The sequence below is a fragment of the Macaca thibetana genome, chromosome 5, assembly GCF_024542745.1.
Source record: "Macaca thibetana thibetana isolate TM-01 chromosome 5, ASM2454274v1, whole genome shotgun sequence".
Taxonomy (NCBI): Eukaryota; Metazoa; Chordata; class Mammalia; order Primates; family Cercopithecidae; genus Macaca; species Macaca thibetana.
In genome coordinates this window covers 171,370,627-171,390,581 of record NC_065582.1, presented here as the reverse complement: position 1 = coordinate 171,390,581, position 19,955 = coordinate 171,370,627, and the positions used below count along the sequence as shown (strand labels likewise).

The window sequence follows — 19,955 nt, the reverse complement described above, 5'->3', positions numbered from 1 at the left end:
CACTGTTTGTCATTTTAATAACCTTATCTAAAGTGTTTACTACTATAAATAATATATTTATGTACTTATTGGAATGTAAATAATTGCTGGGTTTTTTTAAAAGTCACTGATTAGAGTTACTATTAAAGGAGGCCTCCCACTGCCTGTGGCAGGTATTAAAGTTTATTACCAGTAATCTCACACCTTTAACTAAGACAGTATGCTTCGGAGGCCTGGAATACGCCTGATCCCATTAGCATCAAGCCAGCTGTCAGTTAATTGTGCAGAGCCCATTACAGCTTATAAATGGGAAATTGCGATTGCTCCTTGCTTTTCGTTAGGTTCCACCTGGCTTCCCTTCTCCAGAAGAGGCCTACAACTTCTTTACTTTCAGCTTTGATCCCGAACCAGAAGAATCAGAGGAAAAGCCAAAAGCAAGACATAGAGCGGGAACTAATCAAGAGGAGGAGGAAGGGGAAGAAGAAGAACCACCTGCACGAGGAAGAGGAAAGGAAATGGTATTTAATATCAGGATGGTAATGTGTGGGTGGAGGGCTAGGAGGAAAAGGGTGATATACCTGCAAGAAAGAAAGTGGCTGAGGAGAAAACCCACCACCACCAGGAAAATGACACTCCACATGAGTTGAAATCCCAAGTACTGAATTCACATGGCTCCCTGTGCTCTGGGTTAGACCCTACAATGTGGTAAGAAGAACCTTGATTAAACCTGTTTATCTTTCTTTTGTGAAAAAAAAAATTAAATAATGTGGCTTGTGGATTTTTCTTGCTAGACTCCACAAAATGATTAGTATTTATTCCATGTGCAAAGTATGTTCCTCTGCAAGGCAAATGAAACCTCAGTCTCTCTCTTTTCGCAACCTTACAAAGTAAGCAGCTTTTTGTGCCCAAACACCACACCCAGGCTACAACTCAAATTCTGCAACTGTGGGTGGTATGTGTGAGATAAAAGGAGAATATACCATTTAAAAATGGGCAAAGGCATTGAATAGACATTTCTTCAAAGAAGACATGCAAATAGACAATAAGTCCATAAAAAGATACTTTACACCATTCATCATAAGGGAAGTGCAAATCAAACCCACAATGAGATACCCCTGCACAGCCATTAGAATGGCTCTTATCAAAAACAAAACAAGTGTCATAGAGGATATGGAGAAATTGGACTTTGATGCATTGCTTGCAACCACGTAAAATAGTGCAGCTGCTGTGAAAAACAGTATGGTGGTTCTTCAAAAGTTAACCACAGAATTATAATATGATCCAGCAATTCAATTTCACTCTGTGTATATATCCAAAAACATTGAAGACAAGAACTTGAACATATACTTGTGCATCAATGTTCATAGCAGCATTATGCACAAAAGCCAAAAGGTAGAAGCAACCCAAGTGTTCATTGGCAGATAAATGGATAAACATAAATATACAATGGAATAGTATACACCCTCAGAAAGCATGGACATTCAGACACATGCCACAACATAGATACACCTTGAAGACATTACACTAAGAAAAATAAGCCAGTCACAAAAGAATAAATATTCTGTGATTTCACTTATATGAGCTACGTTGTATAGTCAAAATCATAGAGACAGAAAGTAGAATGGTGGTTGTCAGAGACTAAAGGAAGGAATCAAAGTTGTTATTTAATGGGCATAGAATTTCAGTCTGGGAAGATGGACAGATGGTGGTAATGGTAGGACCACAACGTGAATTTACTTAACGCTACTGAACTGTTCACCTAAAAATGGTTAAAATGGGCTGGGCGCGGTGGCCTGTAATCCCAGCTTTGGGAGGCCGAGGAAGGTGGATCACCTAAGGTCAGGAGTTTGCGACCAGCCTGGCCAACATGGTGAAACCCCGTCTCTACTAAAATTACAAAAATTAGCTGGGTGTGGTGGCAGGCACCTGTAATCCAGCTACTCAGAAGGCTGAGGCAGGAGAATTACTTGAACCCGAGCGGCGGAAGTTGCAGTGAGCCGAGATCGTGCCATTACACTCCAGCCTAGATGACAGAGCAAGACTCTGTCTCAAAAAAAAAAAAAAAAAAAGAAAAAAAAAATGTTAAAATGGTGGACTTTATGTTATATATATTTTACCACATTAAAAATAACGAAAACACCCTAGGATATTCTAGTATTCGCATAATTGGCTTAATTCTCTGCTTTGCTTATAATCTCCTTCTTTGAAAAATGCCTCCCAGAAATGCACTTCTTTTACCTAGATTTATAGAAGCTCAGGAATATTTTAGCTTATACTATAACAATCGTTCTGCAAATCAGCATTCAGCTCATTCAGTGTTGCTTGAGTGTCCTCCTGACATGACAGCTAACTTCCCAAAAGCAAGTGATCTAGGAGAGAACCCAAAAAATAAGCCACACTTCCTTTTATGACCTAGTCTCAGGAGCCACACACCGTCACTTCTGCCATATTCTACTCAGGAGAAGCAAGTCACGAGGCATAGTGCACTCTCAAATGGAGGAGAATTGGGCTTCACCTGTTGATAGAAGTCTCCAGTTGTGAACATCTTCTGAGATTATGACACTTTCCACCAAAGGCCACTTCTCCCTTCCTTTTGCCTATTCACTGCCCCAGAAACTCTGTTTTCCTAAAATCACACACATTTTAAATCACACACATTTTGAAGCCCCTTCCCTATAGTCCATGCTCTGCTCTGCCCGGACACTTTTAAAGTATTTTCATCTTCAAGGTTGATTTAGTCTTTTTGAACAAAGTTTTAGATCCTCTGTAGCCCCTCTTGCTAGCTTCCTTTTTCTGTCTTCTCTGCAGTTTTTCTCTGGGTGATTTTGCTCACCACAAAGCAGAAGTGGGGCAGGAGAAGGAAGATTACACACTGCCATCTGGTGATCTTTCTCTTTTCACTTGTTCGATGTTTCGACATTCTCTGTCTTCAAGCTAAGTTAAAAGCATGGTTTCTACATAGATTCCCTTTTTCTTTCCCTACTGTTGCGTGTACATGGGGAGGAAATATTAAGAGGCAAGTAGCTAGACTGCCATCGTTGTCTTCAGCTACCTGAAAGTCTCCACAGGATTTTAAAAGATGTTGCTCATAAATGGATACCAGGTTTAAATTTTTAAAAGAAGGAGAAAGAAAAAGAGGAAGGGGGAGAAGATGTTTGGAAAATATCCAAACAAAATCAATATATGTCAGCTAACATTTGTGATTATAGCCTCTTTGCTTTGAATTTTTAAGTGCATCATTTAATTTTATCCCCACAAAGTGCTTAGAGGTAAACTCTATTACTATAACCATCTTATAAGTGAGGAAACTGAGGATCAGATGGTTAAATAAGCAGTTTCAAATTCCTCAGACAGTATATGGTGAAGCTGGGATTTAAACCTAGGCAGTCTGAACAGGGTGTGTAGACTGTGCACCTATACACTTGGTGCCTTTTCCCTTGGTTTAGTGCCAGGTGGAAGGTTAAACTGCTACATAAATTATGAGCCCAATTCTTTACATAAATGGCCAAAAGTAAGCACCCTCAAAGGAGGCCATATCTGTTGGGATTTTGATTGTTTTGCTTACCACTTCTCTTCTGAAACAGCCATCTCTGATTTTGACATCTTCCAGGTGTGCAGAATAGTGCAAAACAATTTTTTTTAAAACCCACTTGTTAAATATGAAAGATTATATAGTTCTATGCTTTCATTTTTTATAAAAGGAAAAGATAAAGTTGTAGGAAATGTTAAGTTTCATGAGTTTGGTATTGTTAATTATTTTTCTAACTAAAAATCTTAGCATGATTTTTTCTTGTTACTTTTTAACATTATGCAGGATGAGGAAGAACTGCTTAATGGTGATGATGCCGAGGACTTCCTATTGGGCTTAGATCACATGGCTGATGATTTTGTAGCAGTCAGACCTGCAGATTATGAAAGCATTCATGATCGGCTGCAGATGGAAACAGAAATGCTCTTCATACCCAGTAGGCAGACAGGTACTTGCTCTTTTTATTTTCTTGTTCAGTTTAGAAATCGTCACTTATTTTGTAATGAAATATGGCTAGTGCATAAGGATGCCTCATCTCCAGATCTGATTCCAGTTTCTAATCTGATTTAACAATCCAGAAATATCTTCAAACAAACAAACAACAACAAAAAAAAAACACAGAACATGGAAAAATATCCATTCAACAAACACTTATTGATAGACTAATGGAAGATACACCAAAGTACTGTGGGAAGCCTTTTATCAAATCAGTGATCAGTTACAGGGGCTGAGAGTTTATGAGAACAGCCTTTCTTTCATCTTAAGTTTATCCCCACCCTTCCCTAAGTCACCATTCCCCGTGTATTTTCCTACTACTCTATGGCGTGATCTTGTAGAGACCTTTGCTTCCTGTTGCTGCCTGTCACTCCCACTACAATCCAAGCTCCAAGGCAGCAGGGGACTGGCCTGGATTCCCAGAGTCTCATCTGTGCCCGGCACAAGGAGGCTGTCAGTAAAGATGTGTTCTATGAATGAATAAAGTAGTGAATGAATAAATGAGGTAATGATCACGTTCACTCAAATAAACCTGTTCATTTACAAAGCACGTCCTCATACTTTACCTCATTTAATTCTCCCAGAAGCCCAGTTAAGTAGATTATTATCTCTTTTGTACAGGAGGAGAGAGTTCAAAGAAGTGCCTGGCCCCAATTCACCCAGCTGAAAAGTAATAAAGCTAAAACTTGTCCCTTGTCCTATGATTTGAATACTACCTTCTTCTCAGTATGCCACACTGATGAGTTACATATTAAATTATTTAGGTATTTTCTTTAAATACCTGATTCTACAACATACTCCTATAAGTGAGCACATTCATCTTTCCCTTGGTTCTGCTTTTAAAAATTAATTTGGAAAATTTGCATTTTCTAAAAACATAAATGAAATCTCTAGTGATTAATTCACCAAAATGCAGTTTGAGATATTTAGATTGGTCCTAATGTTTTATTTATTTATAAACTATCTAGTCCCTACATATAAAAAGCTTCCTGAGAATGTACAGCCCAGGTTCCTGGAAGATGAAGGCCTTTACACTGGGGTAAGACCAGAGGTGGCACGCACCAATCAGAACATCATGGAGAACAGATTGCTGATGCAGGATCCCGTAAGTGTGCACGTTCTGCTCCCAAGTGTGGCCTGGGTGCACTAGACATAGCTTTTATTTTCCTAACAGGGCAGTCATTGCATCCACTGTACTCATTTCCTCTTGAGGTTATCCACAGAAAGTGGTTCAATTTTTTTTTTAACTTTCTCTCTCAGTACATTTATTGATCCTCAAATAACATAACTTCTCAACTGCTCAAAATCCATCTTTGCTAGCTGAATCTGTGTTTTTCCTGCTAAACCAGATGCTGGCAACCTTTTCGTACTTGACAGAATTTTTAAATTATCCATAGGTAGAATAGTCTCAATTTTGAGTTTTTATCCTGCAGGTTTTTTTTTTTCTTAAATGTTTAATGAATAGAAAATAAATTTTTCTTAAGCATTCATTTAAGTTCTTTAAAATACTATTTAGGGAGCCAGGGTGTACATTTTAAATCAGTTGTGAGAGGTGTTAGTGAAGACTTGATTTCTAATGGAAACAGACTTTTACAGTTCTGTTGGGGGAGGAGGTACATGAAATATATATGTTGACACAGAATTTTCAAGAAACGTTGTTTGTGTTGTAAACCATTTTCTGTTCAATTAGAAGAAAATGTTGTCATTCCCTCTGCTTCACCTACAGGAAAGAAGATGGTTTGGAGATGACGGTAGGATCCTAGCTCTGCCAAACCCCATCAAGCCATTTCCTTCAAGGCGGCCAGTGCTAACACAGGAGCAGAGCATTAAGGCAGAGCTTGAAACACTATATAAAAAGGTAGACACTCCCCTCTCTCCACTTTTATTACATGAAATTGAAAGTGCTTTGCTTTTTGAATAGCTTGGGGTGCTATGTTTATAACATTCCACTTTAATTTTTTAAAATAATTCACAATCTTACACATAAAGAACAAACATCAGGCATATTACGTAAGAGTAAGTCTAATTATACTCAATGAATCCCTTCTTAAACAAGGAGTGAGTTTCCTAGCTAGGAATGACTGAGTTTGCATCTTTTTTCACGCATCCTGGTTAGCTACCCTTATTTTTCTTCTTTTGCCCTCTCTTTTCCCTTGTCATCTCACATTTGCTGCAGGACCATTTCCCATTTGTTGTCTCTTTATTATATGGCTAGAGATTTTCTATCCTTGCAAATCCTTTATATCGTATTTTCCTAAGTCTGGTAACCGGCTGCCTAATTCCAGCCCTTGCTCTACCATTCACTGGGTGAACTTGGCCGTTAGTCTCTCATGCCTCAATGTCTTCATCTGTAAGGTAGGCACGATGGCAGTGTCTGCCTCCTAGGCTTGCTGTGTAAATTGAATGAGGTAATCCACACAAGTGCCTAAAACAGAGCTTAGTAACTGCTGGCTATCATTACAGTTGTCTGCTCTCATATTTAATTACATTGCTCTTGCTTTCCTGGGTGTATTAATCTGTTATCATGCTGCTGATAAAGACCTACCCAAGACTGGGCACTTTACAAAAGAAAAAGGTTTAATGGACTTACAGTTCCACATGGCTGGGGAGACCTCACAATCATGGCAAAAGGCAAGGAGGGGCAAGTCACGTCTTACGTGGATGGTGGCAGGCAAAAAGAGAGCTTGTGCAGGGAAACTCCCATATATAAAACCATCAGATCTTGTGAAACTCATTCACTATCATGAGAACAGGGCAGGAAAGATCTGCCACTACAATTCAATCACCTCCCACCCACTTCCTCCCACGAAACCTGGGAATTGTGGGAGTTACAATTCAAGATGAGATTTGGGTAGGAACACAGCCAAACCATATCATTTCACCCCTGGCCTCTCCCAAATCTGTCCTCACATTTCAAAATCAGTCATTGCCTTCCCAACAAGTTCCTCAAAGTCTCAACTCATTTCAGCATCAACTTAAAAGTCTACAGTCTAACATTTCATCTGACACAAGGCAAGTCCCTTCTGCCTAAGAGTCTGTAAAATCAAAGGCAAGTTAGTTACTTCCTAGATACAATGGAGGTACAGGCATTGGGTAAATATGTCTCGCATTCAGGTCACGCTGATGCAAGAGGTAGGTTCCCATGGTCTTGGGCAGCTTCACCCCTGTGGCTTTGCATGGTACAGCCTCACTCCTGGCTGCTTTCATGAGCTGGTGTTGAGCGTCTGCAGCTTTTCCAGGTACACAGTGCAAGCTGTCAGTGGGTCTACCATTCTGGGATCTGGAAGACAGTATCCCTCTTCTTACATCTCCACTAGACAGTGCCCCAGTAGGAATTCTGTGTGGGGGCTCCAACCCCACATTTCCCTTCTGCACTGCCGTAGCAGAGGTTCTCCATGAGAGCCGTGCCCCTGCAGCAAACTTCTGCCTGGCCATCCAGGCATTTCCATACATCATCTGAAATCTAGGCAGAGGTTCTCAAACCTCAGTTTTTGACTTCTGTGTACTCGCAGGCTCAACACCATGTGGAAGCTGCCAAGGCTTGGGCTTGCACCCTCCAAAGCTGTGGCCCGAGTTGTACCTTGGCTCCTTTTAGTCATGGCTGGAACACCTGGGACACTGGGCATCAAGTCCCTAGACTGCACACAGAATGGGGACCCTGGGCCTGGTCTAAGAAAACATTTTTTTCTTCCTAAGCCTTCAGGCCTGTGATGGGAGGGGATGCTGTGACGACCTCTGACATGCCCCAGAGACATTTTCCCCATTGTCTTGGTGATTAACATTCAGCTCCATATTACTTATGCAAATTTCTATGGCTGGTTTGAATTTCTCCTCAGAAAATGGGATTTTCTTTTACATTGTCAGGCTGCAAATTTTCTGAACTCTTATACTCTGCTTCCCTTATAAAACTGAATGCCTTTAACAGCACCCAAATCACCTCTTGAATGCTTTGCTGCTTAGAAATTTCTTCTGCCAGATACCCTAAATCATCTCTCTCAAGTTCAAAGTTCCACAAATCTCTAGGGCAGAGGCAAAGTGACACCAGTCTCTTTGCTAAAATATAACAAGTCACCTTTGCTCCAGTTCCCAACAAGTTCCTCATCTCCATATGAGACCACCTCAGCCTGGATTTCACTGTCCATATAATTATCAGCATTTTAGTCAAAGTCAATCAACAAGTCTCTAGGGAGTTCCAAACTTTCCCGCATTGTCCTGTCTTCTTTTGACCCCTCCAAACTGTTCCAGCCTCTGTCTGTTACCAATTCCAAAGTTGCTTCCACATTTTTGGGTATCTTTTCAGTAGTACCCCACTTCTTGTACCAATTTATTGTATTAGTCCATTTTCATGCTGCTGATAAAGACATACCCGAACCTGGGCAATTTGCAAAAGAAAGGGGTTTAATGGACTTACAGTTCCACATGGCTGGGGAGGCCTCACAATCATGGTGGAAGACAAGGAGGAGCAAGTCACATCTTACATGGATGGCAGCAGGCAAAGAGAAAGCTTGTGCAGGGAAACTCCCATTTTTAGAACAATCAGATCTCATAAGACTCATTCACCATCACAAGAACAGCATAGGAAAGACCCACCCCCATAATTCAATCAACTCCCACCTGGTTCCTCTCATGACATGAGGGAATTGTGGGAGTTACAATTCAAGATGAGTTTTGGGTGGGGACACAGCCAAACCTATCACTGGGACTGCCTCCTTCAGAAATCTGTATAATTTTAAATTTGTAACATTCAGCACTGATCACGTGAAACAGAATGGGGTGCGTATAACAATCATCATTTTTGTCTATAAAGAGGAATGATGAACAGAGAAAACACAGGCCCAGACAGAGACTGAGTCCAGTCCTGCTGTCCTACTAACTAATTAGCTTGCAGCTTTGGGCAAATTCCTTTACCTCTCTGGATATTTTTCCTTAACTGAAAAATAGGAATAATAATCATTTTCTCTCCCTCATGGGGTCATCATGAGTACTGAGATGATATATGAGTATGACCTTTTTAAAAATTATAAATTTCTCTAAAATATTATTACAGACAAGTATCAGTGGATGGCTGCTTTGTACAGAAATGTGATCCTGGAAGCAGATTTACAAAACAAGGGTAAAGATAAGTTCCAGTCCATGATGAATTTATCATCTATTTGGTTACATGACAAAAATACATGATATAATTAGTGATCAAAACAATATCAACTTACGCATTTATTGAATAATCCATCAGTGTGTATCATCATCCACCTATCCATTCCATTAAACACAGATATGATGAACACTGAATTATGGGTTAAAGTTAGAAAACAGAAGAGTAATTAATATGGAGGGTAGGGCATGAGGGATCCAATGGATCTCATCTGTCTCCTTTTGAAATTCTAAACCAACTTGGAAATACACTGGAGTCAGAGAGGGATCCAGATATCCCTCACACTAAGGGTAAAACCAGATGGCAGAAAGCCACTTGAACTGGAGACCAGATGGTTTCCTGTTCCATTTCTCACGAATTTTGTTCCCCATCTAGACACAAGCTGAGCGGCTCTGGTGTATTTACCAGGTGGAGTGCCAAGCAGACCATGCAGGCCAGTGAACAACCTCTCCTTGGAGACAGCTAAGACAGGACAGCCAGGGGCCACTGCTTAGCTTTGCAGGTAACCTGGACTAAGGATCTTGGATTCCAGCTGACTCTCCAGTCAGACATGTCCTTCCTTCTCTCTTGGGAAGCAGCCAGTAGGGCTGGAAGGGCGGGTAGAGAAGGACAGAGGGTTTCTTTTCAATACTTTTGAGAAGCGAAATCTTCCTATCATACGAGCAGATATAGGAAAGTCAAGAAAGAAGAGTTCTACTCAAAGGGGCTTGTCATAAAGCATCACAGAGCAAAGGAAGTTAGAGAAGGAAGAAGGCTAAAGGGGCTGACATCTTCCAAGGGCATTTATTGGAGGGTTATGCTTTGAACACAACAAAACATGAAGAATGTCTTAGACTGCACATGAAAGAAGCAAAGGGGATTAACTTAAATGGAGGAGATATTATATCTATCTGTTATTCCATAACAGGTCACCTACTAAGTTTATTGTTGAGTTGTATACCTCAGTCTTTTTTAAAAATGTAATTATGTAACCTTCCAATTATTCAAAACACAGTGCTTTTCTTTCACAATTAACATTTTTACCATTTTATTTATTTACTTTAACCTTTTCCTTCATTTATTCAGACTGTCTCTTGCCAAAAATAGTTTTTCCATTATTCCATGAAACAGGCTTGCCTTTAAGAAAAAAAAAATTAAATGCCTACAGCCTCTATTTTCAGTCTTACTTCCAAACAGCCTTCCACCTAGGAGTTTCCGGCATGATGCAAGAGCAAAGAAATAGGTCGGCAGGCAAAGATTGTTTTGCTCTTGTACTGTTAATCCATTTTCTTTCTCCCTCTCTGGCTATGCTGAAAGTGACTTAGGGACAAGAACTGGGTTATAGTCTTCCTCTTAATTCGTACTTAGCAGTGTGCCTGGCACATAGAAATACCTCAATAAAAGTGCAAATTGAATGTCATTAAAATGATTTTGCTGCGTGTATTAAAAGAAATTCCTTTTTTCTATGCCTCTCTCTGATTCACTGTCTCTCCTGCAAAATACTAGCTTTTCTTAGGTTCTGGTTTAGTCCTGGCATCCACATAATGGAAAACCAAGTCAGAGTGCCAAATCAAAAGCTGGCAATTACAGCTAGGAGCAGGGGCTCACACTTGTAATCCCAAAGCTTTGCGAGGCTAACATGGGAGGATTGCTTGAGGCCACGAATTTGAGAACAGCCTGGACAACATAGTGAGACCCCCTTCCTCTACAAAAAATAAAAAGGTAGCCAGACGTGGTGGCACAGGCCTGTGGTCCCAGCTACTCAAGATGCTGAAGCAGGAGGATCACTTGAGCCCAGGAGTGCAAGGTTGTAGTGAGCTATTATCACACCCCTGCACTCCAGCTTGGTTGACAGAGCGAGACCTTGTCTCTAAAAAATACATGCATACATACATACATAGAAGGAAAAATGTTAAGAAAATAAAAGTCGGCATTTCCTTGGGCCCTTAACAGAGCCTTGATGAATTTACGCCTCAGAGCGCTTGGGTCTGATGCTAACTTCACCCAGCAGGATCAACCAGCACTGATCACCCGTTTGAGTCAAGCCCAGTTGTTCTTTGGCTAGGAATACTACGCTATTGACTCAAATGATGGATTGTGCACCCTCCCATTAGAGAATTTAAGAGTTTTATTTAGAAGGGAGTTGGTATTCAGCTCTGCTTTTTTGAACTTTTTTTTTTAATAACAGAGGGGGAAAAAAGTAGTTTTTAAAAGTGAAATATTCTGTTCCTAATATTGTCTCAATATTAGGATGTTCTTAAATTGAGATGAGACAATTAAAGATAGAAAAATGCAAAAAGGAATTAGCTGTCATGCAAAGAAAAACTGTTAAACATCAAATAAGAAAGAATACAATTTAACACATCTTAAGAAGTAATTAGTGCAAAAGTAAAAGATTAAAATGCTAGATAGGACATTGCAGGTAAAACATAAACAATATAAAATACAGTTTGCCTAATCACAATAGCAAAGTAGGGTTAAAGTTGTTGAAAAGCAGGCCCGGCGCAAAGTAGGGTTAAAGTTGTTGAAAAGCAGGCCCGGCGCAGTGGCTCACACCTGTAATCCCAGCACTTTGGGAGGCCGAGGTGGGCAGATCACCTGAGATCAGGAGTTCAAGACGAGCCTGGCCAACATGGTGAAACTCCGTCTGTACTAAAAATACAAAAATTAGGCAGGGGTGGTGGGTGGGTGTAATCTCAGCTACTCAGAAGCCTGAGGCAGGAGATTGCTTGAACCTGGAAGGCAAAGGTTGCAGTGAGCAGAGAACATGCCTTTGCACTCCAGCCTGGGTGATAAGAGCAAAACTCCATCTCAAAAAAAACAAAAGTTGTTGAAAAGCAGTACAAACATCCCTCTTCTTTCTCTCCTTCCTTTGTCCTTCCTCCCTTCCTTCCCTTTTTATTACTTCCATCTTTAACTAAAAGTCTACGATATTCTTAGCTGTGCTAAATTCTGGGAATACAGAGGGAGCAACCTTAGCTTGGCCATAGAGAGACTTCGTGCCTTGGCTGGAAAGACAGAAATGGAAGCAAGTGTTAAAGCCCCTGCAACACGTAGGAGCCCCCCTTTTTCAGAACTGCATACCCACTGGAGGACTGTGTCATGATTCCAAGCTCCTGCAGAGGTACTACTAGATAAAAGTGTCACTTTCCCATCATTATTCTCACCAGTTTTTCACCAAAGCATTGTTAATCTCCTGCATTCTAAGCACTGCACTACACAGGACTCTCTTGGTTGCACATGACAGAAACCCATTGCAAACTAGCTTAAGCAAAGAGGGAACTTAGTGGCTCAAAAAACTGGAAAGGATCTGGGAATAAATCATAAAATGAAAGAGGACCTTTAGGAAACAAGATCTCAGGGGCTAGGACCAGGGATTTGATGCCAGCAGGCCTCTCTTCCACCTCTCTTTTCTCTGGTTCGTCTTGAATACTAGCGGGCCTCATTCTCTGCAATTGCAGGCAGGACAGAAGTCCTACATATTAGGGGATGTGTCCTTTGATAGCCTAAGCTTAACAACTCCAGAAGGAAAGAATCATATTTCTCCCCACGGTTCACATTATCGATACCAAAAAATAAACTCTAGTCAGTGGCAAGTGGATTATTATGCACTAACCTCATGTCCAGGAAACATGGCGTGTTTCCAGAAGATGGGAAATGAGAAGGCTTCCCAGGGAAGACCAGAATAATAATTCTAGAATCTACTGCAGGCTCTGAGGTGGACCCAGACTTTGCTGCTATTATTTTCTCAGGGCAAATGTAGAAACTTGCATTGTAAACTTACCAATGATTATTAATTTTCTGTACATTTTTGTTGTTGTTGTTTTGAGACAGGGCCTCACTCTGTTGCCCAGGCTGGAGCACAGTGGCGCAATCTCGGCTCACTGCAACCTCCGCCTCCTGAGTTCAAGCAGTTCTCTGCCTCAGTCTCCCGAGTAGCTGGGATTACAGGCATCCGCCACCACATCCAGCTAACTTTCGTATTTTTAGTAGAGACGGGGTTTCACCATCTTGGCCAGGCTGGTCTTGAACTCGTGACCTCGTGAACCACCCGCCTTGGCCTCCCAAAGGGCTGAGATTACAGGCGTGAGCCACTGCACCTGGTCTTCTGTACAGTTTTTAATTTTTTTTTCTCCTTTGGTATGCATCTCTGCACATGCTGAGAACATCAATAGATAATCCATACTCATCAACTCTTAGAGTTTCGGTTTTCAGTTGAAGACTAAAAAATCAAATGAATTTTAAAGTTAAAATATACTCTAAATATTATCCCTCCTTGGGAGTAATTGTTGCTACTGTGTTTATGATAGTTGTCAATAAATAAGAAAGGAAAACAGATGCAACAGAAAAAAAGGACAAGGAACTAGGTGTCTTTCTCCCTAATAGGAAGAGAGTTGGGGTCTTTTGATCCGGTTAGCCCAATGACTACTAAGTGTCCTGAAACACCATTATACTTGGTTGAGCTGAGCCTAAGGCAGAGACCACTAGCAAGTTTTGGAACTTAGGCTAATGCAGATTTGTGGCAGGCGGTGCAAAGTACAGGTGACTTAAGTTACATTACAAGTAAATAGAACCACTCTACCCGTGTTATTTACTCATACCAAGAAGTGTGTGAGAGCCACACCCTGAGCGATCCCATTAACTCTGGAACCCCATAGGTAAGAGGCAAGGCAAGGCAAGAACGAGCAGCTGCAAAGCAATTAGAGAGGAATTTTCCATTATGTCTGTGGTTTGAAGTCTAGTTGTACATATATTTGTGAGGTGGAAATTTTTAATTAATCCAGGTAATCTGGATTATAAAAGGGTGGTCACATGGAGATTAAAAACTTCTAATATTAATGTAGTTTATAACTGAATACTTTTACCTGAATGAAAGAGAAAAAAAAAAATGGCGCGCCATTGTTGCAGTCTGAAGTGTAGGTATATTAATGACCAGATCTGATTTCTTAAAGGCCACCCAGGGCTTTCATAAGATGCAAAAGACCAGTGGAAGCTGATCCATGTCCCAGTTGTTTTTCCTCCTATAAATCCAAGTGAAGATTCTTGAAAGAAATTGTTGCTACTGCGTTCATAATAGTTCTCAATATATAAGAAAGGGAACAGATACGACGAAGAGACAAGGAACTAGAGGTCTTTCTCTCTAATAGTATGGGAGTTGGGGTCTTTTGAGCAGTCTAGCCCAGTGGCTGCAACGAGTCCTGGAAGCTTTTTTACTTGGTTGGGCTAAGCAAAAAGCAGAGACCACCAGCAATTATTGTAATGTGGGCTAATGCAGATTTGGGAAATACAGTATATTCCAGAAAGTACTGCAGTATAGTTAATTCATCCTGATTTGAGCCTAAAATATTGGTAAACACATTCCAGTTTTACAAGGGCCTTTTTAAAATAAAACAATGTGTTCAAATCTTATAATCATAAGATTTTAATGCTGGAATCCACTCTTCTGGGCCGGGCTTCCCTACCTCCCTCTACACATCCCAGACTTCATGCTTTTAGATCCTAGGGCTGTTTTCCCTTCTAAATTGATTGCTGCTTGAAGACAGGCTCTACCACACTGTACACATCCATTAATCTTTGTTGAGTAAATGAGATAATGCATGTGAAATGCCTGATATGATACCTAGTGATCTACAAAATGCTAATTTAATCTTTTTTCTTAGCCTCCTATTTCTACATATGAAAAATTAGAGGCCCAGAGATGTATAGTGACTTGCCCGAGGTCTCAGAGCAGTTCAAGGTAGAGCCAGGCCTAGAATCCAAGGCTCATAGCCCAGATCTAGCATCTTTACATAATACCATGCAAAATAATTAAATGAAGAGTTGCTGAACATGTTACCCATAATTTAGGGAAGATAAAAGCTTCCATTCTGATCAGAATTTTTACAATTTTCCTTTAAGCTCATGATTTGTAAATAATTTACTTATGCCACATTATCATTTAAAATAATAAATACATTATCATTTTTAGACAAATAGCTCATCTCTGCAAAAAGGAAGGACCAAGTGATGTCTCAACCACCGTATCCTTACTGTAGTCCGTCTTTATAATGAGAAAAAATAAAGGCACAAAACCCAAGACGTCTCCTCTCCACCCTTGAGCTCCCACCCACAGTAGCTGTAGTGATCAAAGTAAATATCTTGAAGATTTTACGGAAGAAAAGCAAAGAGATATATCTGATACATTATATAGCAAACGATCCAAGAAATTCCTGTTGGATACTTCTGTTTTGTTTTCTACATGCTTGGCTCAGCTGCACAGCCCCCACTCTTATTTTGCAAACCAATATCTCTCCTCCCCATGAAGACTGAGTGCCAGCATGATGCTCAGTTAGGTAAATGTCTCTTGCTGCTGTCTACAAAAGGAAGCCTTCTCCACATGTTTTAAAATGTAAATACATGGGGTATGTCCGGGATCCAAATAATGATCGATTTGAACTAGAATCTATGCTCCTCCCATTCAAAGAATTTCAAGGTCACCAGCTACAAAACCCAAGATTCCAAGAGACAAGATAGTCTGCATGAAAAGGATTAGAACTACGACTTGGGCGAGTAATAAAACCTAAAAGACTTAGGAAAGCAAGATTGAAATGGTTTCTTTTCTAACTCCCAGTCTTTCATTTTACTGTTCAACTATTCAAAAAAGAGCTGGCCTCTAAAACCTGGAAATAGGTAATCAAGCATTTTTCACCTGACTGGTCCAGTATAGAAGGTATTTTGCATCTAACTGTTTTCCCATTGTGGATTAGAGAATCATTATCTAGTAAGTGCTTTAACTGTGTTCTGTCTACACTCTGCTCTCCTTGGCAGGCAGTAAAGTATGTTCACAGTAGTCAGCATATGATCAGATCTGGAGACCATCCTGGAAATTTCCAACTGGACATTGATATTTCGGGGTTAATCTTCACTCATCATCCCTGTTTTAGCCGAGAGCATGTTTTGGCAGCCAAGCTGGCCCAGTTATATGACCAGTACCTTGCAAGACACCAGAGAAACAAGGCAAAATTTCTTACTGATAAGGTACATGTGATTTCTTCCATAATGATTGTCAATGGAGTTGGTTCTTCCAATGAGCCCAAACAATGAAAATTTCTAACAGCAAAATATGCCCCTCTTTCACATGTTTCCTCTGTCTAGGATGTGTGATGCATTATCCAGCTAGAGACAAAGGGAAAGACAGAGTTGGTATACATGTAATGTGTACAAATTTATTGGCACACACTTGCCCTAAACAGAAGGCTTTCTGTAAACACTACAGCACCCACCAGAAGTGGGTGTTAGGTGGAAGATATGTGGTTATTACTTGCTTACGTGAGCTCAGAACTTGAAACCATTGGTGGCTTGAGAATTATCTATCGTTAGAAACATTCTCATCTTTATATTTATTATCCCATAGTGTGGCACTTAAACACAAGTCAGTTGTTTCAACTGATGGTCAAAGGAATGGCTATGAATTTGGATTTATTCCCAGTGTGACACTATCCCATGGGATTTTTGTGGGTAATTTTGACTATAGGCAATTTTAGTCTCATGCCCTGACTTTAAAACCTTACTGCCCAAAGAAGAGATAACTTCACAATATCTCGTTTTATGAGTCTGTAATCTTATAGTTTCTTTGTATCACAAGAATACCACCGTATGTCCTGGACCCAGGCAAACCCACTGTTAGCTTTGGAAGAAAACTTGGTTCTAAGATACACACATAAAAATAATATTTTCATGAGCAGCTTGATTATCTGGGCTATGGAACAAGGATGGACATACACTATTCTTTACTAATCCAGTTTCTTCAAGAACAGATGAAACAGTTCTCCATCATAATTCATTTATGTGAAAGTCTGGAGACAGCTGGATGCTTGAACATCCATTCATAGACTGCTGGCACCATTTTGCCCAGGATAAGTGGGTGGGTCCACTTGCACTGCAGTAGGGAATAGAGTGTAACTCAAAACTTGTATCCATATCTTTTTAAGCTCCAAGCTCTAAGAAATGCTGTTCAGACTGGTGTTGATCCAGAAAAACCTCATTCGTCTCTTGATACCATCCAAAAAACCATCAATGAGTATAAATCTGAAATTCGGTGAGTAAAGTTTGTTAAGTGTAACTACTTTTTTTCCCCTGTTAGATGTGCACTTGTTAGAGTTTATTTTTCCAGGTACTTTTTCTGAATGCAACGAATACATGTGAAATTATGCCAAATAAAACAATGAAATACATCTATCATATTAACACAGTATTTGAAGTCCAGTAATGTGAATGAGGATGAGGGAAATGGTCACTCTGCAGGTGTAAGGGAAAACTGCTACAGCTACCACTTTAGAGAGCAGCTTGGCCCTAACTCCTAAAGTGTTGAAGAGGCTCATCAGTTTGGACCCAGCAATTCTGATTCACATACAAGATGTTCTTTAAGGAGCTATGTGTGCACATGTACATGGGGACATGTGCAAAGATATGCATAGCATCACTCAAAAGTAAGACAGCCTGGGCACGATGGCTCATGCCTGTAATCCCAGCACTTTGGGAGGCCAAGGTGAGAGGACAGTTTGAAGCCAGTAGTTTGAGACTAGCCTGTACAAAAAATTTTTAAATATTAGCTGAGTATAGTAGTACATACATGTAGTCCCAACTACTCGAAGGCTGAGGAAGGAGAATCATTTGAGCCCAAGAGTTTGAGGCTGCAGTGAGCTAGGATGGTACCACTGCACTCCAGCCTGGGTGACAGAGTGAGATCTTGACAAAAAAAAAAAAAGGAAGCCACTAGAAATAACCCAGTAGCAGAGTAAACCCATCTTGGTATAGGCTTACAGTGAATTTCTGTACCACAGTTAAAATGACTGAATCAGATCTGCAGGTATCAACATGAATCATATGCAACTTGCTTCTTTATATACAATGCATCTTAGACATTTTCCTGTCACAGTGCATGTAGATTTACATCATGGTTTAAAGCCTGGCATTATGTAGATTTATTGTAGTTTGTATAATTCTCAACTGATATGTATTTGCATTTCTATTCTGTTTTTTATTATTTAAATTCTACTGTAATTAAAATTCCTAAATATTATATTTGTATGAGTACTTCCACAGAACAAATCCTTAGAACAGGAAATAATAAATGAAGGCATTTCCATGTATACTTTTCTTTTTACAGTCTAGCTATGAGTTGGAAATTCTTCCAGCAAAGTAGAAATTAGTGAAGTTTGTAACCTATAATTGCAAAAGTATGGAGTATATTTTTAAATAAAAATTATTTTTTATATTAAAAGGAAAACATATTGCAATCTCCTTGTGAGAATAATTTTTGTTTTGGCATACATTAAGAAAAAAGTGACAAAAAGCTATTCTGAAAGCAAATGTGATTTTATATGGAGCTGTATTTATTAGTCACTATTTGAAAAACACCAGAACTGTGTGTGAGATCTAGAGACAATACCCAGCGGAGTCATGGACAGCAGACCCATTACAATAATTCTGTGCCTCTGGAGATGAAAGCCTTTGAGATTTAGCATTTCTGACCCAGTAAAAGAGATTTCCATCCTTTGCTGACTTTTCACTAGGTGGTAAAACAATTTCTAAGCAGATGATCTATTGCTGGATGTTTCATCACATGGATCCATTTCCTTAAGCCCCCGGGATCTGATCAGCCACCCCCAAGAACTCCCCACCTCAAGCATCTGCTGAGCCCTCCACTGGTTGCAGTTAACCTGGGCCAGCACCATAAAGCATTTTCCATTTTATTTTCCATAGCAGCATCATGACCACATGCCTTGTCCTCCGAACGGGAACCAGGATATAGAAGGAAGAAAATATGAATGGTCATGCAACATAGGAACATTTTACTTAACCTCTCTGTAGGATCTTTGCCCTCAGATGTGCTCAGTCTTGAACACATAAAAATTCTATGACCCCAAGTCCCCATCCAGCTACCATTTTATCTCTATATTTCCTTTCATGGCCAAACACCAGGTAAACATTTGCTATTCATACTATCTCCACTCTCTCCCATTTCCAACTTATCCTGTCTCATTCCTGTGCCCACCTTTCCTCTGAAGCAAATCTTGCCACAGCCCCTGGGGACCTCCACCTGGGAAAGTGGAATGGAACCACTCAGCCTGCTCAGTGCTTGAATGCAGACACCATCCCCACACATTGCCTGTCAGGACATCCTGCATCTCCATACACCACCCTCTCCTGGGTGTCCTCGTCCCTCTCCAGCCATTTGTCCTTCTCATCATTCTTTGACCATCATTCTCCTTTGTCCAGCTTATACATGTTCTGAGTCTCAAGTGTTATTGTTGTTTTCTTTTTAATCCTGTTTAAAATTGCATTTTCTCCTGAAATGAATCCACTTTTTGGCTTTAAACATCATCCAGATGCCAGTGGCTCCCAAAGTGTCATCTCTGAGCAGCAGTCCACTGCACGGTCTAGACCCCATCTACATCAGATTTCAGAAAACTGTTGCCAACTCCCTAATCAAAATTGCCTTTCCCTCTTCCTCTCCAGCTCTGGTCACAAATTTTAATTAAATATTATTTTGTAATTTTCTGCTTCTTTAGTTTGTATGCAAATTTTTCTTGCTAAGAGCTCTTTTTAGCATTTCTGGGAAACTATTATTTTTAGGTACTAAAAAAGAAAGTAGAAAATATATCAGAAAGCCTGAAGGTGTCATGTAACTAGTAAAATAATTTTATATTGTGGTTTTTAAAACTGAAGCAGGGGTGATAACAGCTAAAGGCATAGGAGACGAACTGATCACCTGATGGTGACAGATAACATTTGTGGGCCTCTTGCTTGGTATCGGGCAAGGTTCTAAGCACATTATGC

General features: G+C 40.1%; 1 protein-coding gene across 3 annotated transcripts in view; it reads left to right on the top strand.

The window, feature by feature from the left end:
- CC2D2A (coiled-coil and C2 domain containing 2A) overlaps nt 1-19,955 on the top strand; it is a 136,185-nt gene that overhangs the window by 48,026 nt on the left and 68,204 nt on the right. For all 3 annotated transcript variants that reach the window (XM_050791641.1, XM_050791642.1, XM_050791643.1), the window contains 6 exons: nt 321-497; nt 3,794-3,956; nt 4,972-5,108; nt 5,730-5,861; nt 15,942-16,151; nt 17,105-17,211. In XM_050791641.1, coding sequence (XP_050647598.1) covers nt 321-497; nt 3,794-3,956; nt 4,972-5,108; nt 5,730-5,861; nt 15,942-16,151; nt 17,105-17,211 — 926 coding nt within the window. The remainder of the gene's footprint in view (nt 1-320; nt 498-3,793; nt 3,957-4,971; nt 5,109-5,729; nt 5,862-15,941; nt 16,152-17,104; nt 17,212-19,955) is intronic.